The sequence below is a fragment of the Taudactylus pleione genome, unplaced genomic scaffold, assembly GCF_031769625.1.
Source record: "Taudactylus pleione unplaced genomic scaffold, aTauple2 ptg000397bl, whole genome shotgun sequence".
In the NCBI taxonomy this organism is placed as follows: Eukaryota; Metazoa; Chordata; class Amphibia; order Anura; family Myobatrachidae; genus Taudactylus; species Taudactylus pleione.
Window position 1 is genome coordinate 4,408,610 of NW_028284799.1, and position 25,114 is coordinate 4,433,723.

The 25,114-nt window shown below is 43.7% G+C and overlaps 1 protein-coding gene across 1 annotated transcript in view; it reads right to left on the minus strand.

The window, feature by feature from the left end:
• The window catches only part of APPBP2 (amyloid beta precursor protein binding protein 2), a 62,378-nt gene that overhangs the window by 19,897 nt on the left and 17,367 nt on the right, over positions 1-25,114 (minus strand). The window contains exons 2-5 of the mRNA XM_088446360.1: positions 15,578-15,666; positions 14,065-14,216; positions 3,641-3,764; positions 859-1,027 (exon numbers count right to left, since the gene is read on the minus strand). Coding sequence (XP_088302486.1) covers positions 859-1,027; positions 3,641-3,764; positions 14,065-14,216; positions 15,578-15,666 — 534 coding nt within the window. The remainder of the gene's footprint in view (positions 1-858; positions 1,028-3,640; positions 3,765-14,064; positions 14,217-15,577; positions 15,667-25,114) is intronic.

Here is a 25,114-nt window from a genome sequence, read left to right on the forward strand (position 1 = left end):
TGCGATCAGTGCGGGCTGAAATACATGCAGGTGACGTGTACAATGACGCTACTTTGCTAATTATGCACGCCCTTTAAACTGCGTTTTGGCGGCCTGACACGCCTGCGTTCGCAACACCACTCCCCCATTCACAAGCACATGCCCGTTACCACCCACAAACGGCACTGTCACTCAAAGTAGTGACCTGATAGAGGCTTACGAGCAACCAAAATCAGATCGCAAAGATTGGCTTGCGCATGCGCACTGCGAATTATACGCATGTGCATAAGACTTAGAAAAATATTTTTAGTAAAGCTATTGTGTTTAAAGATTTTTTAACTAAATTACAATGCACTATAGTTAATATATTTAATTGCACTTACAGGAATCTTTTTCATAAGTTGCTGATAATTAACTGTCCTGATTATGATCTGATTATAATTATGGAAAAATGTTTTTAAGAGCCCCCCTTGATCATGCAGACTGATGTGGTAACTCTTCTATTTCATTTTACCTTTGACTGCATGTGAAAACAATCTGTATCCAGGAATTACTACATATGTGAAACGGGATGTAGTTAGCAATCGACAAGTCAGGATGTCGACGGTTCCAGACGGTAAGTACTGTATCAGGCTTAGGGTTAGGTTTAGGCACCAGGGGGAGGGTTAGAGTAAGCGTTACAATACTTACAGAAATCTGTCGGGATTCTGACTGTCGGCATCCCATGTGAAACATTACATAGTTTATGCAACTAACAGTAGCATATTTTTTCTGGGACGTTCATATGGGACATGAACGATATAAATTTTTCTAAATAATGGTTACACTGACAGATTTAGTGAAGACACAGATTAGTTGTAGTAAAAAAATAGCATGTACCTCATCATAGTGACTTTTAGCAAAGAGCAGAGCACATAACTCTCCATACAAAGCAGCTTTGTTTGCATGTTGTCTGTGTTTGGCCAACTTTTCCATGTAATTTTGTGCAAGCTTAAATGTTTCTTCTCCCAAGTAGTATTTGCAGTTACCATTTCGCACATGCAGTAACCTAAAGACAAGAAAAAAAAAAATTTATTCAATTGATCAGAATGGAAAATGTTATCAAAAGGAGTACTGCCCAGGTAGTATGCAGAAAGGTTTCCTCGGCTTGGGTAAACCCAGTACAACAGGGAAAACATAGGAGAAGAAATTTGGATCTGAAGGTGGTGAGGTTCCATAGGTGTTTACCCCTCTAAAGTGAGCAGTTAAAAGATCTGCATGAAAGTATGTGTAGAAATTCCACGACCTCCCCAAAAAGAGCAATCAAATCAGATTTGATGGGTTTGTATACAGACCATACTCTCCCAAAACATATGCATAATAAACAAATGCAAAGTGTCAGGCCATCTACTTACACATGTATTGATAACAATATACTGGACCATTATCCTATTATGGTGTGTTAGGCCGTCCAATGTGTCTTTACAGGCATTTTACTTGAAGGATAGTTTGTTAGCTATGGGGAGCCTCATCCAACAACTGCATCTATATTACAGAGAATTCCATTCCAATGGGGCTTATTCCAGCCAGGATTTCCCAAACTCAGTCCGCAAGGCATCCTAACAGCTCCGGTTTTAAAAGGACATCCATGCTTGATCGAAGATGTTTAAATCATATTGATGGAGATACTAATTAAGTAGCTTTTGCTTAAGCATGGACAGCCTAGACTGTAATGATGCCTTGATGACCAAGTTTGGGAAGCACTGGTCCACCCAGATTGCCCAGGTCTTACTGTCTTTAACAGAGTTGTTGAATTATCAGAAATTTCCATAAGTCTCCCCAGCGGAGGCCACAGTGATTCCGAAGCCTGGTTAATACCCATTATTCAGCTCAAACATAAGGCCAAGAACTCTTTTAGATTACCAATGCAAAATATTTACCATTTTATTAACTAGTACGTATACTGAAACAACATATTCCATGACTCGTATATTCAGAACACTGGTAGGACACAGAAAACACCAATACTTCAAAAATAGTTTTCATAGCCCACAATGCTAAAGTAATATAAACTATCTTAATTGCTAGTTAGCAGTTGTATGGAGATAATAAGCTGTACCCCTACTAACATTACACACACACATTAATATATATTAATAAATATACATACACATATTCAGGCGCCTGACACCAACAGGGAATGTAATGACATTTGTATTCAAATACATATACTTTAATATGGAGTTGGTCCACCTTTTGCAGCTATAATAGCTTCCACTCTTCTTGGAAGGCTTTCCACTAGATTTTGGATTATTTCTGTGCCCATTCATTCTGTAGAGCATTTATTAGGTCAGGCACTGATGTTGGACGAGAAGGACTGGCACACAATCTCCGTTCCAGTTCATACCAAAGGTGCTTGATGGGGTTGAGGTCAGGGCTCTGTGTTGTCCAGTCATGTTCTGCCACACCAAACTCATCAAACCATGTCTTTATAGCCCTTGCTTTGTGCACTGGGGCACAATCATGTTGGAATAGAAAAGGGCATTCCCTAAACTGTTGCCACACAGTTGGAAGCATAGCATTGTTCAAAATATCTTGGTATGCTGAAACATTAAGATTGCCCTTCACTGGAGATAAGGGGCCTAGCCCAAACCCTGAAAAACAGCCCCATACCACTATCCCTCCTCCGCCAATCTTCACAGTTGGTACAATGCAGTCAAGGCAGATAATGTTCTCCCGGCATCCGCCAATACCAGACTCACCCTTCTGGCTGCCAAACAGAGAAGCGCGATTCGTCACTCCTCAAAACACGTTTCCACTGCTCCACAGTCAAGTGTCTGTGTGATTTACACCACTCTATCCGACGCTTTGCATTGGACTTGGTGATGTGAGGCTTGTATGCAGCTGCTTGGCCATGGAAACCCATTCCATTAAGCTCCTGCCGCACAGTTTTTGTACTTACATTAATGCCAGTGGAAGTTTGAAACTCTTCAGCTATGGAATCAGCAGAACGTTGGCAACTTTTACGCACCATGCGCCTTAGCAGTTGTTGACTCCGCTCTGTGATTTTACGTGGTCTTCAGCCTCGTGGCTGAGTTGCTGTTGTTCCTAAACGCTTTCACTTTCTAATAATATCACTTACGGTTGACCGTGGAATATCCAGCAACGATGAAGTTTCACAAATCATCTAATTGCAAAGGTGGCATCCTATCACAGTACTATGCTTTAAGTCACTGAGCTCTTCAGAACGACCCATTTTGAAACACTTCAATTCAATAATTAACAGGTATAGCGCTGCTGATTGGACATAACGCATCCTAAGGGACATGATGTTTTTATTTTGTTTTAATTATCATGGAAAATATGCGCTGTGGCATGTAAGTGCATACTCTGTATATGTTACAACTACATTTATTTTAAGTTATTTTGCATGATGTTTTCTAACTAAATATTCTTGTACAGAATGCAGCCAATACTGATCTACATCATTCAGCTTCCAGACACTAGTCTAGGCCAACACTCATGTACAAACTACAAAGCACATATTACATTTATGTAATATGCGTAGATATGAATCATTTTCTTTTTATTTGACAGCAGCAGTGACATACAGCAGCTTTCTGTGTCCCTATTAAGCAACCCCCCCTCTGAGAATTAAACCAATGAACTTTGCCATACACACCTGACACAGCACTCTACCGCACGAAACCAATGCAACATTTCATTGTGAAGGGTGCAAAGCTGTAGGCAAGAGAGGAACACCTTCTCAGCATCACTGTACCAGCCAGCATCTGAGAGAAAACCACCTAGGACAGGAAAAAAAAAATCAAATAAAACAGAAAAATCCTCTGCTTTTTTTCCAGTGGAAAGATTTTTGCAAAATTAAGAAAAAAATACAGTTAAGGGATGAATTCCTAAATTAGTTGTTATGGAGAAGAAAAAGAAAATAACAAAACAAACTCTTGTAAATATTAAAGAGGGAACTACAAGTCATATACAGAAGTGTCCTCATACACTACTGCTGCAGTACCGCCAAACTGCCCTTCTTAGCACACCAGGTCCTGTGTTACTCGGCTCCACCGAGTCTTTTTTGCTCAAATAAGCGTCTAAAAGGTGGGTACACAGTGGACGTATCGGGCCAACATATCGTCAAAAACAGCTAATGTGTACCAACTATGGCCCGTATTCAATTAGAGGCGAAAAGCTGTAATCGTAAATGCCTATTGCAGCATTTTGTCTGATCAGAACTGATCTGCAAATACAATTCAATTAGCCTGTGGAAACTCAATGCAATGTAATATGCGAAAAGCTTCTCCTAAGAATAGGCGAAAAGAAGTGCAAAATCTTTATTTTCGGGTGCAAACGTGTGGAAACCACCCAGAACCCACGGGACAGTCCCTCAAATGGACAAATCTGGCAAAAAAAAAAAAAAAAAAACCACCACCCTAAAAAAGTACTTCCATTTTTGGGGCGGAAAAGTAAAAAATGGGTGGACAAGCATAAAAACTAGCGAAATAGACTTCTTGGGGGGTCTGCAAGGATGGGTCAGGTGCGTTTTTGACTTTTTAAAAAAAGTTTACTTTAGAGACATAAAAATATGCTATCGCTCATTGTCAAGTACCCAAATTTGACTGGAGTACTTTTTTTCACAAAAAAATACTGCTTTATGCCATTGTTCACCACTATGCAAAGACGCTACTAAGAAGCAATTTAAACAACTTAAGTACCCCAAACACTTTTATTAGGGCTTTTAGTACACATCTACATTGATTCCCTATGTTACTGCATCTTTTTTTGGGGTACAGACTGATTTTCCCACTTCAGACAGCACTTTCTGCCTGTTCCGCATTCGCCGCTTTCCGTTTTCGCCTGTTTAGGAATTGATTAGGACGAAAAGCAGGGATGCACACAACAAGTTTGCCTCTAAAACAGGCGAAGGAGGCAGAAAGTCGGGCAGGTGAAAAGTCAGGCACTTTTCGCCTCTAATTGAATACAGGCCTATGTCGGGCCATGCAAGCTCCCATTTTGTCGTTGGCATCGTCAGCTTGTCCCTACATGCAGCTCAATCTGACAATGCGACTGAAGACCACACGCAGCGGGATGCGGCTGGTTCCGACATATCGGGCAGTCGGGCACTGGATTGTCTAATGTGTACCGGCCGTCTGACATGCCGGCCCATCGCCCGTGCAGTCATCTATCGCATCACTGGGTACACACATCGTTTAGTGTGCACCCAGCTTTAGTCGCAACCACTTCACGAGACTACAATGATTAATTTGATATGCAAAACTTGTAAGCTGTTTGCGAATGAGTCTAAATCTGTATACGAAGTGCTATGATGCAGTGGCCATTGCTTTTTTTCACGCCAAGTTCTGCTGTACAGATTCAGAGTCAATTGCATACAGATATACAAGAATTTCCTATCAAATTAATCAGTATGGTTTTGTAATGTGGGTTAGTCACATCACACAGCAACTCAAAGGCAGAGACGAATAGAACAACTTCATGACAGCAAGGCATGCTGCAGGGTGCCTCGTCTTCACTCTCCACAAATCAGTCATATGCCTACTACTGAGCCTTGTTTCTGACAACAGTGCTTGTGTAGCAGTAGTTATAACCATTACAGTATGGTGATGTTTTTGTGGCATGGATTTAACAAGCGGGTGGTATCATTCCCAAGAGGTTTAGCTCCATATTGACATGACAGCATTGCACAGTTACTGCAGATTTGCTGGCTATACATTCATGCTGCAAATCTCACCACATTCCAAAGGTGCCCTACTGAATTATGATATGGTGACAGTCAAGGTGATTAGAGTTCATTGAACTCAATGGGCTACATCTATGAAGTAGTGGCTGGCTATTATGCTGGCTATGTTATCTCAAGCAGGTTCCATTAACATTACAGTGGGCTATATTAATAAAGCGGTGGCTTGAAGCTGAAATTTAAAGCGGCACTGACATTCAGTGTAGTGCATTACACTGAATGTTAGAGTTGGTTTAAATTTTAAGCTCCAAGTCACCGCTTCATTAATATAGCCCACTGTGATGTTTATGGAACCTGCTTGAGATAATGTAGTGCGTTATCCTGCTGGAAGTAACTACTAGAAGATGGGTAGACTGACAAAGGTATGCATATGGTGAGCAATAATACTCAGACTGTGGGATTTAAAACTGGTATTAAGGAACCTAGTGTGTACCAAGAAAGCATTCCTAACATAATTACCCTGAAGGTAGGGGGGGATCCATTAATTCATGTAGTTTAGAGCAAATTTTGAACCTACCAACTGCATTTTCCAATAGAAAGAGAGACTTTTCAGACCAGGCAATGTTTTTTCCAGTCTTCAATTGCCCACTTTTGGTTATCCTGTGCCCACTGTAGCCAGTTTCCTGTTCTTAGCTGACAGTAGTGGAACGCAGTATGATCTGCTACTGTAGCTACCTCCGTTCAATGCTCAACATGCCATGCATTCACAGATGCTCCTGTGCATGCCACTGTTATAACACATGGTTATTTCAGTTACAGTCGCCTTCCTGTCAACTTGTACAAGTCTGGCCATTCTCCTTTGACCTCTCTCCTTATTAAGGCATCTTCGCCCACATAACTATTTTCTAAACTAATCACTCACACTAAAAAAAAAAAAGTGGATATAAACAACAGTCATACTATTATAACAACGAATGCTGCAATTGCTGGCTTTGTAATCAGCAGCATATGTGTAAGACATGAAACTAAAATATTATCCTGCAAACTTGTTAATTGTATAGTATGTATAAGATCCTAATAGGACAATTTGACTACTTAAAAAGGGTTGAGTACACAATTAAAGTGCTCATAATGCGTAATCCCAACTGTGGAAATTCCGATGCACACAGGTAAGTATTCCAACCCTTCTCCTAACCCCATCCTTACCTTCCTTTCCCGCAGCCTAACCTTAACTCTTCTGCTTCCCCTTCTACAGCCTAGCCCCCCCCTCCTGCCTGACTCTAATCCTCCCCCTAGTGCCTAACCCTAAAACTAATACTCACCATTGGGATCGCAGCCATCGAGATACAGCCATACTGCTGTCGGGATACCAGCGCCGGGATTCTGTCCGCCGGCATTGTGAGTGCCGGAATGCCGACTACATCCTCTTTAAAAGCCTCCTTATTTTGTTATTTACAGATTTGCCATTTATAAATGTAATGGTGCATACACACGATCAGATTTTTTCTTCAGATATGGACGATAACGATTTAAAAATCGTTCAGTCGTTCATATCTGATGGAAAATCGTTCATATCTGACATGCCTGAACGATGGACGATCAACGATGCGCGTTCCCGTTTGTCAGATAACGATATCTGACATCTGATGGGTTTGCAGTCAGACTTGGACGATTCCATTCATTTTAATACAGTCAAAAATCGTTCAATCGTTCAAATCGTTCAAAACTTTGGTCAAATCGTCCAAATCGTTTAATCGTTCAGTCGTTCATCTGACAAATCTGACAAGTCTGACAAATCTGACCGTGTGTACGCTCCATTACACATGCATACAGCTCATTTTCATTGTGCAAGTCAGGAAAGGGTTATATTTGAAGAGATGAAAGGCTCATTTCTATGCACTAGGTAGTGATTAAAATATACCAGTAATGGTTGTGTTTCTACATCAACTAAGCAAATAGGGTAGTTTGAATAGCTCAAGCTAAGGACAGAAACTGACAGCCAGTGACAAGATGAAGCATGGTGTCCTCGGTATATGAATATATTCAGGTTTTACAACTGATTAACAGAAAATTAGAATTTCCATTATGAAGAGTCCCTATCTAGACAGTGGAATATTTATATATTTTTTGGGATCTGGCGAAAAGTTTTAATGTTCACTCACAACATGTAATAAGATCTCTATATAGGAAACCACTGACAGGTGAGGTAAATAACATTGATTATCTTTGTTAAAATGACACCTGTCAAGGATGGGATATATTAGGCAGCAAGTAAACACTCAGGGCCTGATTAAGCAAGGAACGCAGTTGCGTATACACACGCAATCGGTCGATTTCGCAGAGCGCATGCATCACAGTGCGAGCCAGACGCTGCGGTCAGAACTGCACACGCAGGCCAGCGACAGAGTGATTCACAGGAAGTGCCCTTTGTGGGTGGTGACGGGGGGGATGACCGTGAGAAAGTAAGCGTGCCAGTGTGTTTCAACGCCGTTGCATGGGCGCGTATGAATTATCCACTGCACTACCAGACACCTCCTGAGTACTCCTAGCGTGCACAGAAGATAGCAATTTCTGAGTAAGGTCTGGGCTTCCTTAACTCTGCGTCTGGGTCCGATGTTACTGATTGTTTAGCTATGTTGGACAAGTGTACGGATGTGAGTAAGGGAAAGTGTACGGAAGTGGGCATCCTTAGGTTAGGCTGCGTCTGCAATGTGAATGCAAACATTTAAGCACCTATGATATTAGCAACGCAGTTGCGTACTTCTAAGCAGAATAGTGTCCCTTGCTGAATCAGACCCTCAGTTCTTGAAGTTGATGTGTTGGACACAGAAAAAATGCGTGAGAGTAAAGATCTTAGTGAAACTGACAAGAACCAAATTCAGTGACAGCAGCATCCCGATGGTTGGAATCCCGACAGGGGAATGGTTAGTGCTGTTTCCCTGTCCTATTTACCCCCTAACCCTCCTTTTTTGTACCCTAATACTAACCCTCCCTACCCCGCACCCTAACCCTCGTGGTAAGTTCCTAAACCTGACCCTCCCCCCTTAGTGCCTAACCCTAAAAGCTCCCCCCCCTGTGGTGCCTGAACCTAACCCCAACCCCCCGTCTGGAGCCAGAGCCTAACCTCCCCTAGACTAACCCTAACTCCCCCTGGGGTGCCTAATACTAACTCCCTTGCCCCCCCTTTGGTTGATACTTACCTTGCCCCGGTCTCCAACGTCGGTGTTCTGCATGTGATCGGGATCCCGGTGCCAGGATTTCTGCAGTCGGCATCCCGATCGTAGGGATATTAACCGCATCCCGTTCCCGATATGCAGTGGTTAATACCTACCAAAAGTGGCCCACTAAAGGACAGCTGGTGAACCAGTGACAGGAAAATGGGTGCTCAAGGCTCACTGATGACTGTCTGTTCCGATAAAACAGAAAACCTACTGTAGAACAAACTGCTCAGACCGGTCAGAATGCCCATGCCGACTCCTGTCTACTGCCAAAAGCGCCTAAAATGAGCATGTGAGCGTCAGAATTGGACCATGGAGCAATGGAAGAAGGTGGTCTGGTCTGATGAATCTCTTTTATATCATGTACACGGCAGGTGCATGTGTGTCGTTTATCTGGGTAAAAGATGGCACCAGGATGCACTATGGTAAAAAGGCAAGCTGACAGAGGAAATGTGATGTTTTGGGCAATGTTTTGCTGGCAAACTTTGGATCCTGCCATTCGTGTGGATGTTACTATAAGTACCACCTACCTAAACATTGTTGCAGACAAAGTACACCCCTTTATGGCAACGGTATTCCCTGATGGCAGTAGCCACTTTCAGAAGGATAATGTGCTTTGCCACACCGCAAAAATTGTTCAGGAATGAGGAACATAACAAAGATTCAAGGTGTTGACTTGGTGTCAGGGTTCAGCCTAGGATTGCTATCTCTTACCTCTGTGCCGGCTTCCCCTGACTTCCTTGTGGTCAGACGCCTCGGGCAATGAGGGGTGTGATGCTGAGTATTCTACCTTAGGCGCTTTTGCGGACTTCCATGGTTGGCTGTGTGTTTTGGGGATCGGAGTTCCCATCATGGGCGCCGCCATGACAGTTCCTCTCATGTGACAGTCCTCCTAACCAATGGTAGCATGATCTCAGTCAGCTGACGCTGTGCTCCAGTAATCTGCTACCCCTGGGTATAAATCTGCCTCCAGAACTCCAGGAAGTTGCCTGATCAACAGTTGTCAATCCTAGTTTACTAGTTGAGTTTTGTTTCAGGTTCCCTCGGATTCCAAGCCTTTGTTCCAGTGCTTTCCAGCGAGCAGCAGAGCTATAACATTCCTGCCTGTGTTCCAAGCCTCCAGTGTCATTCCTGTAAGCCACAGAGCTATAACATTCCTGCCTGTGTTCCCAGTCTCCTGTGTATTCCTGTGAGCCACAGAGCTATAACACTCATGGCCTGTGTATCTAGCCTCCAGCGAGCTACAGTACTTTTATAGCTCTGTGTGTGTTGGAGTTCCAGTGTCTCCTTTCAGCACCAGGGTGATTAATATCTCTACCAGTGCATGCTGTTTTGTGATTCCCAGCTACAAGGTTATCCTGAGTGTTTCACAGCTGCACCAATTACAAGCTACAAGTGTTCCTGTGAGCAACAGTGCTGATTACATCCCAGCCTGAGAGCTTTGTTTTCAGTGACACTGCAATTCTATCTCTGCCTGAATATTTGCTACCAGTGTCTCCTGTGAGCTACAGTGCTATTCCATCTCTGCCTGAACATTAAAGTTACCAGTGTCTCCTGTGAGCTACAGTACCATTCCATTTCAACCTGTGTATATTACCAGTGCCATTACGTGTGGCTAAGTGTGTCCACACACCGTTCCCTGTGTATCCTTTGTGTGCCACCCAGCAGTTCAAGTGCTATTTACAAGTACCTCACAAACAGCATCTCCTGGTGAATCTCCCGATGCAATAGTGCCTTGGTTAGGCACTTCCCTTGGGCCACTGACATTCGAGTCTCTATTCCCACGGGGCTTGGATACCTGGTCAAAGGACCGCGACCTGCCTGCAGGGTGCAGCTAAGCCCATATCCCACTTGGAGGGGTCACTGGCGAACACCTTCCTGCAGGTTAGACTCCGCACCTTTGACCAGATATCGTCAACGTCCAAGACCTGTGGATGAGGAGTCCTGATGTCCAGGCCAGTTCCCCGAATTCTTCCAAACTACCATCACAACCCCTCACTAGGGGATTCCAGTACGTCAAATCTGACACTTGGCCTCCAAATTTAACATATGCGTGATGCACAGCACAGTTCAGTCACACTTTTCGCAGCTACAGTATGTAGGATATAATCAATATCTGCAAAACTTGTTCTGTATCTTTGTGACCAAAGTCTAATAAAATTCTTAGAAGTGACGATCAGTCGATTGATTGGCTGGTGTCTATATTTGTTTCTCCCAGGATCACAAACTACTTACATCTTTCCTCTAAACAAACTGAACCCAAAATGCAGAAAACACAACACTCTACAAGAATATCAAAATAAGCTATATACTATTTGATCACTTCTGTATTAGATGTTGCTACTGAAAGATGGAAATTGCTAAATTTTACAATACAGGTTCTAATATGGAACTTTTCACAATCTCACTTGGCTGAAGGAGACATTTCAATTAAGCTGCAAACTTTTATGAATGTGCAAGATATAATAAGCCAGCATTGAGCTTATATTATTGTCTCAGAACTCTGTTTATGAATTGATTACTCGTTTCCAAAGTGTTCATATATGCATTTCATATCACCTAGGAAGGAGCATAGGGAACGTTTCATTTACTGGTGGATGTAACCATTCTAGGATAGAGTTTTATCGTGGCCTACCAGTAGTGGAAAGGGGTTAAGCTCTTAATCAAAAAAGTACAGTGTACCCTGTTTTCTTCTGTTCTGGGACACTTACCTTTGTACCGCTACAGGTAGATAGATATATATATAGATATATATATATTATGATCTTGTAGCTTTATCAGCTTGTATTAAAGTGTTTTATGATTGATACATATTGGTTGAGAATTTTAACATGAAGGATCAATATGGAGCTGAATGCATATTGGACTTAATTTATGCTCATAAAAAGCCTTTATGCTGTATTGCATGTATCACAAGATGGATTTCACACCCGTAGCATACACACCAGGAATATATATACCCAACCAGGTCATTAAGAAAAGTTTCAAATTCAATTCAACTTTAGACCACCCTCCACTTCCCTGATCTACTTCTCCGGTCACAATCAGGTGCAAGTATAGATACAAGCAACTTTGCACAGACGTACGTACATACATGCGTCTTGTTCTGTGGGAAATTTGAGGAGTTTACAGTACAGAAATGGTCATACGTTCGACTGAGCATCACCATTGTATTCACATTTACAACCATTTTTATTTCAAGCTAGAGTTTCTTTAATGGTGTCTAGTACAGGAAAAAGCATCAACTAGACAGTTTCATAACCTTTCTACTCTTCAACCAAACATGGGGGTTAACGTCTGCCTAGTCCACTTTGCGTTTGGTTCAACATATTGTATTATGCAAATGTGATACACCACCATTGACAGATCAGTCCTCTGCCACTAGACCATGCACCCAAATTATTGGATTGGAAGAGGATATAACACATGAGTAAGAAGGAGAATAAAAGGAATGGGGGACGTGGCCTGGAGTAGCACGGTGTAGGAAGTGTTTGCCAGTTAACCAGCTTTCATCCTGCTCAAAAATCATATTTGAAAGGCAGTACTCATTCCACCCAGGGTATAGTGGTGGGGTATTCTCTCCTGCACCTGAGATACTCCAGTGAGCTCCTTATCCAGTGCATGCTTACCTGCTGTTCGGTGATCTCCATGGCCGGGTCCTGTGGCATGGTGTTCCTGGCTACGGAGGCTGCTTCCCTGCTCTGTGTCCGGCAAGCTGCTCCCTCCTACTCTGGTGGCTCGGCTGACCTCCTTGCTGCCCGCTGCTCCTTATGGACTTTCCCTGGTATCCAGCCACAATCTCTGGTGCTCTGGTCTGGTCCCTCCTGGCAATTCACTTGTTCTCCAGCTGCTTGATTCAGCGTGGTGGATGTGATCGCGGTCATCTTTAAGTTTCCTGCTTCTGTCCCGGCTGTGAATGCAGCACAGTGAGTAGTGTATCCATGACTGTGCACCTGATGTTGCTCCTTTTGGCTTTCCTGCTGGTTTCAGCACAACTGTTGCCTGCTGTCTCATTACCACCTGTCTCCGTTGCAGTATCTGATGGCGAGTTATCTGGGCTTCTTTACAACTGGTGTTCCGATTTCCCTGCTGTGCTGGAATACTGCTGTGGGACATTTATTCCAAATCATGGTTATCTCTCTGCACCAAATCCTCCAGGTTTCTTAGTAAGTTTGATGCCAGCTGATTACTTCCTCCCACCTTTGGACCTCTCTCACTCTCCCCATCAGACTCATCACCTCTCTACAATCCTTTAAACAGGCTTTCAAGACCCAATACTTCATCAAAGCCTTACAGCTCTCATCCTAACTCGCTGCTACATGCTACTTCCTCCCAGTCTACGCCATCTGTGTCACCTGTTTGTCTGCCCCTTCCCTTAGAATGTAGTACCCTCTTGTGCTTCACTTTACTTCACTACTTACTCCCCACTAGGGCACCTAACACTTGGTTGCTTATGGTCTGTTTATTATTTGAGTGTTAAGATCGCCAATGTAGCAATGTATATAAACCATGTCCTTGTCCTGCACTGTATTGTATTGTACTGTAAGTCACTGGTTTCTTGTTCACTTGCATTTGTACTTTGTAAGGCGCTGTGGAACACTTGTGGCACCATAGAAATAAACTACAACAGTGTTCTCCCCAGGCTGATTTCTGCGGGCACATCGCCCAGCAGAAACCGTAAGCAGCCCGGCACTCCTGAGGCTATGAGGTAAAACCCCCATTAGTTCATCCTCTGTGGCTTATCATGCTGGGTATTTCCATAGCTCCGGGCACTTAAGCTGGGAGCTATGAATTAATGCATGTTAGCTGCGTGCTTACCGCGCATTGAAAGTAATTGAATAGCACCGGGCGTTAAACCTGGGAGCTGCAGCCACGCAGTAAGTCCTGCAGCTAATGGAATCTGCCACACATGTAATATTCATATGTGACAAGTCAAAAGAGGATAGTAATAGACAACCTTGTGTCTACCCTGTGTGAAAAAGGCCGGCTGTTGATGGCTGGTTAGTTGTGGTTCTCAATGTACTTGTCAGAGGTTAACCATGATTATACGTGTATGCTAATAAACAACTCAACAGAATAATTATAACGGTAAATAGTAAACTTGTGTTTCAGGGAAACTTTTTCTTTCTTCATTTTAAAAAAGCTACAAGATAATGCTAAAGCGAATACAAAACATCTTACCAAGAACAAAGCCGATCTGTATGGCCTTTTCTTTAACTTGGGCATCAGATTCGGCAATATAAGAACAACGTCTACTAAAAGAATACGCCAACACAGAGGCAACCTTAACTCCATGGTCCATTAAAGCTTGAAAGCAGTGATGCAGTAGATGTCTGTAAAACACATACAAAAAACACATCTCAATAAGAAAAAAATTACACACACAGGCAACTTTATAAGAATTGGTTTTAATGTTCATTGTGCATAATATATGGAAAAACAACTGCAAATGAAATGTCATGTATCCATTTTTATTATAACCCCTTTCCCTAACCTCACAGACACGTTTGGGAATTGGAATCAAGACAGCGGCTGCCCGACATGGGTGAAAATCCCAATCGTCCCTAAGGTAAGTATTCACTAACCTAATTCCCTCCCCTAACCCTCCTTAGGGGTGCCTAACCCTCCTTAGGGTGCCTAACCCTAACCTTCCCCCCAGTGCCTAACCCTAATTCCCCCTCTAAGTGCCTAAACCTAACCCCCCTACCCCGCCGCCTAACCCTACTTAGGGGTGCCTAACCCTAACCTTCCCCCCAGTGCCTAACCCTAATCCCCCCTTCCCCTAGCCTAACCCTAACCTCCCCCCGGGAGTGCCTAACCCTAGCCCTCCCACTAGCCTAACCCTCACCCCCCTTTGGGGTGCCTAACCCTAACCTTCCCCCCAGTGCCTAAACCTAACCCCCCCTTCCCCTAGCCTAACCTAACCTAACCTCCCCCCGGGGGTGCCTAACCCTAGCCCTCCCTCCCCCTAGCCTAACCCTAACCTCCAGGGGGGGGCCTAACTCTAAGTCCCCCCCGGGAGCCCTAAACCTACCTTCCCTCCCCCGAGGCTGTCCGCGCTCGGCATCACTTCGATCGGGATGCCAGGCACCGGTCTCCCGGCGTCGGTAAAATTACAGGTGTCTAGATTTAGACGCCTGTCATTTAACCCTCACCGGGATAAAGCAGTCGGGAAGCCGGCTGTCGGGATTAGGTCCGCCGGCTTCCCGACTGCATAGCATTTAGACATTTAGTACAAGTTATAGATGGAGCAAGTCTGTTTTTTGTCAAGTCAACCCTACCTTTTGAAAAGGACAGTGCAGAGCACCCATTGATAAGCAAAGAGGCAGGTGTAGTTAGCTACAAAGGTTCAGGGTTCACCCAGTGTCCCAAGAAATGTGTCCATCTGTATGATCTGGGAGCATCTTTATCATTAACATTTTAGGTATATTCGATTTAAGTAACAGTCCATTTATAACTAATCATGTGCAGATGTATTGCATAAACAATAAATAAGTAAATAAAATGATTGTGTAATAACCCCTAACCCTGGAATAATAATCAAGAAAATTACACTGTACCAATCAGTACTGTGTTGGGCATTGCGCAGCAGCAGATATACTTCTAACAATGGAAAAATAACCCATGGAGTGGGCCCTACAAACCTTTGTTATGAGTCAATAGCTTTTGTAAATAAATTCTTGCATTTACTCACCTCTTATCTAATGCACGTAGCACTTTGGCGAAAACTTCCAATTCACAGAATTCACTACCAAGCTGGCACAATCTGCCTTGCTGGTAAAGCTGAAAAGGAAAGATTTGACAGAATTAGTGAAGAGGAAACTATGGATTAAATTTACTAAGATTCGAGCCTGATCGATGTTTTTTCTTTTCCCAAACTGAAATTGCATCGCTCAGTGTTCGCAAATATGCGCTATAGCGCGTATTTAACCCGCAAATGAGGACAGGGGACTCACTTTTGCAGAATGGGTGGGTCCCCTGGGACGCGTTCCGCTGCTGCCGCCAATCCCCTTGCTCTGATCACATGATTGATGTCTTCCCTGGCACGGCGGCAGGGAGGACTATAAAAAGGAGGTGCAGCCATCCCTTTGGCGCCTTCCTTGATACAGCGGCACCAGGTGAAGACTGCCTCAGGCCAGTACCTGTCCCAACCCCGCGTGCCAGTATGAAGGCTTCCCCGACACACAGCAAGACTGTCAAGGTCCACACGTGAACCTGGACCCCGGAATGAAGCAAGCCCCGGCTCACCGCATCCAGATTGCCCTGGCTCCCGCGTGTACCTGGTCCTGGCCCCGCATCAAGACTGCTCCAGGTCCCCAGCGTTAAGACGGCAGACCAGGCAAGACACTGCTCATGTAGCTGCACTCCCTGGTCTGTACTCGGAGGATAGACAGGTAAGTCTAAAGCGGTGAGCGCCGTGGGTAGGGGTTACATAGGTGCGGTGGGGGTTAGTTCAGAGTTGGTTTGGTGTGGTTATTAATGTGGAGGCAGTGCTGATAATAAACGTGGTGAAGTCAAGGGGTGCCACAGAGGCTAACTCTGCATCAATCAATGTGTCTGGCAGGTGGGGGAGGGGGCTTTCTGAAGGCAGTCAACAGTGCTGTCATTTTAGTATCTTTCACCAGCGGCTTACCCACTCTCTACCCCAGCACTAACTGCCCGTAACCCTCTCCTTGTCCCCCAGTACTATCCCAACTTCTATCTACACTTAACCCCCCTTGCTACCCCAACTGCCACATGCCCGTATAGGTATGTGTGGTAACATATCTATATTTGTCCGACATGGAACGGTATTCATGTTTTTGGTTTCTTTTGCCAAGTATCGTGGATGCTGCATAGGCACAAGGAGAGAGGTGAGTATATGATCTATTTTCCAGGTACTCCCATTGAATTTCTACATGGACAAGTAGACAGATCACCTGGCAGCAGGTAAGTATGTGTGAGTGGGATAGGTAGGTGTAAGTAATAAAGTTATAAATTGACATGGTGTGTGTGTGTTGTGGTTATTTAACTATTTATTTTACAGAGGGGGTACGTGTGCCAGCCACCTGCTGACACTTGTAGTTTCACAAGTGCCAAAGGGCAGGCATGCTGGCACCTGTAGTTCCACTGTAAAATACAATAGTCAACATCTATTTTCACTACTATTACCCCTGTACCCACAGCCCAGGGTTGAGGGGAAGAGCCCCGGGCTTTAGACTAAGCCTGGGGTGCTAGATGTGGGACCCCTTTATTGGGGGGGGGAGGGGGGTCCCCACCTCCCCTGAGATCCCTGGCTTGGGGTGATAATACTTTGGCTGGGGTGACCCGGTGATGGGTAGCGTTCCTGCTAGGCTGTTTCTGCGGGGTGCCGCGCCCTGCCCTATTTCTGAAGGGCAGAAAGCACCCTGCCCTCCAGCGCGGTGCCCCGCTGAAACAGCCTGCGGGTTCTGTCCTCAGTGTTGGGAGGCATGCCCGGCACTTAAGGTCCTGCCGAGCAGCCCCCAAGCGCCGTGGTCACGCCCGGCGTCCATTCACTGTCAGTGACAGCTGCTGTGCCGTTTTCCCCACCCACGGGACACTGCGGCCCGCGGATGGGAAAAACGGCAGAGCACCTGTCACCGCCGGTGAATGGACGCCGGGCGCATGCGCCTGGCATCCTTTCACAGTGACCGCGGCGCTTGTGGGCTTCCCGGCATGTCTGGAAGTGCCGGGCACGCCCTCAAGAGTGATGAAAGTGACGCATTATAAAGACATGCCCCCTTTTCAGGCACGCGCGGAGAATTGCCCTAGTTCTAGGTCCGGTGCCTTGCCTGCTGCCGGACCTAGAGTGAACACTAGATAGGGTCCCCTGGCTGTGGCATCACACCCCGGCCAGATTTGTATCGGTGCTGGTTTTACAAATAGAGGGACGCAGTTTTTTCTCCCTTATTTTTAGCATTTCACTCTTTTTTGGCTATTTACAGGCAGAATCATACATGGATCACACTGATCTGTGTATGTTTCTACTACTCGCAGCTCACAGGGAGGTGAATTGATTTCATGAATTTGGACACGAGTTTTGTCTGTTCTCGTGAGAGTTTTGCAACTCTCTTCTTGGTAAAATCCTGAATCCTATCTTCACTAGTGAAAAGTTACGCGAGTTTGGCAGATGGTGAATTGAAGAGAGTTTGCTAACTCTCCAGACTTCTCCTGTAGATTTCTCTCACGAGTTTGATGTTAGTAAATTTGCGAGTGGGAAATAATGGCCAAACACTCCAGAGATTGCTTACTCGACCAAACTCGAATCTTAGTAAATTTACCCCTAAGAATGCCAATTTTAGTGAATTAAGATTACCCTATTAAAGAAAAAAAAAACAGAGGGTTCATTTTGGACACAAGGATACCAGGGAGGATTTCTTCTAACTTAAAAGCTGACACAGGTTTACTTTTCCCCATAAAACACATACAAGGCTTCAAGAAAAAAAAAGTTGTGTCTGGTGCAATATAATATTACAAGTGTATAATAAAAAATTTGCAGCATTGCTAGAATCTGAAAAAAGCCCACACAGTACAAGAGAAGAACATTTGCTCCAATATTTACAGTAATTGCTAAACCACTTGCGGCATTTTCTTCCCTTATTTCTCTATAACAACTTCAATAAAAGTGACTTGGGTGGAGTTGAAAACAAAAGGCAAAATGAAGCCAAACATTTGGAGGTCCATGAAAACTGTACACACAAGACATTAGTAACTTGGGAACAATAGCTTTCTGTTTAAATCATTGGCTACTGCATAGGTGGTGGCCACTGCAACTTTAGCCATGGTATAGCTGCACACCTGAGCTGGTTCTGTAATATAACTTTTTTACCCAAATACCTATCCAATTATGTGTTGATTTGACAATTCTACAATCTTCATTTTAAACCTAAAAGGTGCCAATAAAAGATAAAACAATAGTGCAATACCACCAGAGAAATAAAAACGGTTTACGTACAAAAGTTATCCCAATGGAACCATACAATACATTCACTAGATCCAAATTTACCGAGAACAGATACTCACAAGGACATGGTCAGTTTCCTACTAAGCCGTTGTGGAAAAGCAAACTGCAGTGCTTGCACAAAAGGTGATCCATGGAGATGGCTTTATACAATTTTTATTGAACTGAAGAGAGCCAGTGGGTTCATGACTATGATTACATGCAAGTCTGGTAACCTCACTTTATAAATGCTATTTTGAATCAGTAATTAGTTACCAACATTTTGCAGTATTGTGATACATTCGTTTTATTTTTACATTCTTTGGATTTTTACATTTATTTATTTTCATAGTTATTTTTTTATTTAAATTTTGTCACCCACTTGTAATATGCTTAATTTTGGACATATCACATATCACTTTTATTTATTAAATTTATCATTATTACTCCATATCAATGTATATATTTGCTGAACAATTGTTAGAGCTCCTTATGGACTCCCTTAACAGTGTCCTCAACAAAACTCATTTGGGGGAAAAAATTGTAGATTAAACAAGTTGGTAAAATAGCCACAAAAGTAATAGCACCAAAATACAGTACCTTCTAAAGCGCTCAAACAGAACAGGCTAGCTCAGTGGTTCCCAAACTGTGTGTCGTTGCACCCTGGGGTGCCTCGGGCACTTGCAGGGATGCCTAAGCTTGGTGGTCCAGTAACAAATCAAATAATCTATGGTCAATGTAATGTAAATATGAGGACATACAGAAGTGCAAACCTGTCCCCCACCACATAACTGAACCTAAGGATGACAGGTAAGCACAATTTAGTTAATTTTTTTTCTCTGAATTTCTCATTAACAAACTTTTGGCCTAGGGGTGCCTTGAAAACAATGCTGATACTCTAGGGTGCCGTGATTCAAAAAAGTTTGGGAAGCACTGGGCCGCTAGCTAATAGAAGAGTTTTCACAGTCACTGCAATAAATGCAATCTTTAACATATAAAAACAAATGTCCTGACTCAATGGGGCGATTCAATATTTTCATCACACCCCATTTCCCATCTAAAGTGACAGGAGATCAGGGTGCGATACGCAATTTTTAAGAGCCCATGCATTTCGCGCCCAAGTAGACGTGTGTTTAGCCGCGTAAAAAAAGCTGGACCCTTCTGAAGTCCTGGTTTGGCCACCCAAAGTGCTCACTTACTGCACACTTCTGCTCGCCTGCCCAGGGGCTGTAAGCAAAAATATGTACTCCCATGGCTATACGCGTCAAAACAGAGCAACAATTGAATTGCTCTGTCGAACGCCCAGCGACATCAGCCGCAGGCGCAAACAATTGCATTCCACCCACTGACTCATCAACGCCTAGCCCATATCCCTGGACCTAGAAACATGAAGTTCAGGGAGTATAATTCTTCCATGACCTAAAGCTGGGTACACACTGACAGATATACTGGCCGATCAATTGATCGGCCAATATATCTGGTCCCCATCGGCCAGTGTGTACCAGCGATATGTCTGTGAATGACGCCGTTCACAGACAGACATATTGCATTGGCTGTGCTGTACAGCCGATGGACAGATATCTGCAGATATATCAGTCCATCGTCAAGTGTGTACAAACAATCAGCCGATCGCCCGTACACATACAGCCGCGGGGAGCGGGTCGCGTCGTGACCCCCAGCCAGTGGGACCCATGGCTGCCTGAAAGATGATGGTTGTTCAGTGTATATGAACGACCATCATCCACAGATATATCTGCAGATCACTCGATCTTCAGATATATCTTTGCAGTGTTTACCCACCTTAAGCACCTATTTAGCAGGGATTTTTTGAAATGCGACTCCTAAAGAGGCGAAAAGAGGTATAATGTTTCCTCCCCCGTGCAATGTCTTGACTGACTCAGCTATGTCCAGCCCAAACCATTGGACCTAAAAACATGAATTTGGGGAGTATATGCTTTCCATGACCTAAGCACCCGCTAAGCAGGGATTTTTCTAAATTCGACTCCTAAGGGGCCGAAAAGGGGTAAAAGGTTTCCTCTCAACCGAGGTGATTGAATGACAACGTGGCCCAAGTGCTGCGGGACTGTAAGCTCAATGTCTGAGACAACACACCATGGCACACAAGGGGGGTTTTGCGGCACTATGCAGAACCCTCAATTACATCAAGGGCAACAATGGAGTGATGGGGGCTGTTACCCGAGCTGCTAGATGGAGAGACTCCGCCAGTGTCATGAACCATATGGGAAGTTCCTCGGGAGAAGACCAAAAGCCAGGGGGTTAGGGCGGCTAGGGAACTACCAGGTGAGTGACAGTACTAGGTCTCCGTATTGCGGCCAAACCCAGGTTTGGCTAGACCTGGCCAGAGGTGCGGAGTCTAACTCAATTGGTGGTCTTCACCAGTGACCCCTCCAGTTGGGATATGGGTTTCGCTGCACCAAGTGAGCAGGCCGCGGCCATCTGGACAGGTACCTGGGAGTGGCAGGAAAACCGGAACTATATTAGAATTAATTAGTACTGGGAACCCTAGGAATGAAACAACACTAGAGGCCAGCGTGAAAACTAAATAGCTAGGATACAAAGGATCAGCTAGGACTGAATACTTGAACACAGGAGATCAGTGAATGAACTGAATACTTGAACACAGAAGATGCACTGAGAATTTGTTAAGGATCTAGTTGCTGACTTGCACTAAGAACACAGGGAATGTAACAAAGCATGTACTGGGAATTGCTAGAGATCCAGCTGAGAGTTAACTAGTATATAGCATGAAAGCCGACACCACAGTAACACAGGGAGGCAGCTGAGGAACAGAACAGCACAATAATAACACCACAAGAGCTGTAATGTAAAGAACTGGAGTTCAGCAAGATAACAGAAATGACACACAGGAAGTCAGCATGGGAGCTGATATAAATTACACTGGAGGACAGCGAGAAAGCTGAAGCAACACACTGAGGACTTAATACGGAGAAACACTGGTGAGTATCACAGTCACTGGAACAGCAATTCCCTGTTCCTGGAGTCAAACTAAATACCCCTGGGTAGCTGATCAGTGGATCAGCTGATTGACCACAGGACTACCATTGGGAGAGACTAGTCAGGTGTTATGGACCAACATGGCTGCGCCCATGCCCGGCACCCCGGGAACCCCGAGGACCCACTTTAGGAGCAATGACTCCGCTTGTAAATTCTCTGAACTCCTACTCAAAATAGAGGACGAAGAGTATCCTGAGACAGAGGGAAAGGGGACCATCCCTGCAGGCACAGTAGTGAAGACCCTATTAGACGTCACAACCAGGATATACCCGGATATTGCAGATATCCCCCAAAAAAGTCCATGGACTGGCTGTGCGATCGTGCCATTTTGACCCACTAGAACGACATGGCAACCCTCATTAATTACACTCTACTTTAGTCGTACGAAGGGGCAGAAATGGAGTACAGATCTGTGGACTTAATAGTGCAAATGGATGATGTGGTCCACTACCCCATGGAGTTCCTCAACACCCTCAACCCTCTGGGCCTCCCAGCCCACAAGCATTTATCCCAAAGTGGAGGTTCCAGTGATGTTTCTGTGGAACCTCAACCCACCCAAACTCTGCAATGGCACCAAGCTGCAAGTCAAGGCCCTCCACAGGAACGAATGTCATTAAGGCCACAGTGTTTACCGGCTGTGCTGGGGGGGAGTGGGTGTTCATACTATCAGAGTACCCCTTCGAGTTCAAGAGGCTGCAGCACCCCCCTCCATGTCTGCTTTACAATGACCATCCCAGGGGCAGATGCTGAAGATGGTAGGGATTGATTTGAGGGAGGACTGCTTCTCACATGGGAAGTTCTACGTGGCCTGCTCCAAAGTGAGCTCATCCAGCAGGCTGGACATCCTAGCACCTGAGGAGAAAACCACCAACGTGGTTTACAAATAAATCCTTAAGTAGAGCAAAAAAAAAGGATACTTACATCTTATAACCCACCTACAATTCATTCATATATTTAAATTAAAAAAAATAAAAAATTTAAATAAAGTTATTTATTTCAAGAGGCATAAAATGAACGAAGCATATAAGTCAAGTTAAAATGAAATGAAGGACATGGAAATAGTAAACAACTAAGGTCTACCCAGGTGAAACTGGGCACATCAACTAGTGTGTATATAAGCCTCGGTGCTAAATTATGCGTTGGTGCAAAAAAAAATAAAAAAAATTCATAAAAAATGTGCAACTTTGATAATATCAAAGTTCAATTTGGTATTCACACTATAGTGCTCATGTGAAAGCCATGTTACCCAATTCTTAAAATGCTTCAGATTAAATGTAAAAAAAAACAAAACAAAAATGTACAGTGTAAAAATAGTCAGTGTGAATTTCTATAAATAGATAGCTGTAATGCCTTAATGTACTTAATTATCCTGTGGAATCTTTGTTCTTCAATTGTCATTCCTCAAATCATTTTACAATCTCTAGTTCTTAAAAGTATACTATACATGTATAGGCAGTACAAACAAGTGAAAAATGCTACCACACTGGGGGGAGGGATTCTATTGTTTTTGCCCACAGCTGTGAGTAATGGGCGGCCAACGGAGTGAATTCAGTTGTTGTTTCGTTCTGGCGTGAAAACCGCGTGTGCAGGTTTCTGCTCACACCTTCCTGAGGTGGCAAACAGAAATAGCCTAAAAGTCCTGGTTTTGGGCGCGCTAACCAGGACTTTAGACGGGTTTAGCCGCTTTATGTAGCTAAACCCGGTCTACTTGGGCACAACGTGTGCGAAAGGCTTGGGTGCCCAAATCAATTGAATATCACAGCCAGATCTCCTGTCATTTTAGATGAGAGATGGGGTGCAAAAAAACTATTGAATTGCCCAACAAAACGGTTGGTGATGCCCATTGGGTTCTTAACAATGGGAAACCCACCAATTAATAACTTTACACCTTACAATCCTATAGTAGAAGAGACTGGGATCTCCATTTTGTATTGGACATGCTGATTTATCAATCCATTTTGAGCCTTTGCAAGACATTCCACTTGAGTAGCTCTCATCTAAAATTTAACTTTTGTATATTCTGTTTTAATTGAAAAAAATCCAGGAAATACACTTTTTCAAAATGTATGAACAAAATTTTAAATCTCTCAAATCTACGTGCAGCGAGATACAATAAAATGGTTAAACATAGATAAGAAGAAACCAAAATATACATTACATACAAACATCTTTATATCTAGGACAATACCAAGAAAAAATATAGTGTATATTATCAACTTTATAGAAAAAAGACAAAAGAAAATATTAGGGAAAAGAGGGGAAAGGATAGAGGACCGTATCAGGGGGAGTTACCGAATTGGGAAAGAAAAGTGAGTAATCCCAATTACTTTACTAGTAAAGGATCAGTTTGCAGTAATTGAGGAAGAGATATAATCTTTATACTCATTCGTGGTCTTATATTCAAACCAAGGGGCCGTGTACTCAGAAACTATCTACTGACGCTAGGAGAAGGCCTTCCATTATCATATAGTGGTCAATTCTTGAGAAAGAATTTTGCATTCGGGAGGAGAGAACGATCTCCAAAGGGTGGGGACTACAGCACGCACTGTGTTACTTAAATGTCATAATAGTGATTTATTTGTAATTTGATAAAACAGTAGAGGAGTGTGATTCAGCAGCTAGAAAGCAGGGTCTGAGGGAACCGATACAGCTAGAATGTCTTGGGAAATTGCAATAACATCATCCCAGAAGGATTTGAAAAGAGGACATGACCACCAGATATGAAATAGGAATCCTACTGCGTTCAGACACCGCCAACACTTAGCTGAAACCGTGGGGTACAAAGCATGTAAGACATGTAATAATTTTGTAATGGATTTCTCTAGTTTGAATACACACGGAACTATTGTGAGCTTTGAGAAAAATATTTTCCCAATCTCTTTCAGAAAGGGATAGCCCTAGGTCTCTTTCCCAAGCTGGAACAAAGGGAAGAGGAGCCTGTGAATCCTGGTGTTGCAACAATTTATATAGGAGTTGAGACCGTGTGTGTTGGATTACAGGGGGAAACAGAGTCTCTCAAAAGGAGTTAACTCCCGAGATGCTTGTGCGTGTCTAAAGCCAGATTGTAGGAAGTGTCTTAACTTTTAGAAATTCCAAAAGTCTCTCTGAGGAATATCCCACTTGGTTCTAATATCTGAAAATTGCTTCACTAACCTAGAAGTCACCAGCTGACTGACCCTGAAGAGCCCCTTATTCGCCCATATAGAGAAATTATATAAAATTAAGCCAGGAGAGAAATCAGGGTTGGCTAAAAAG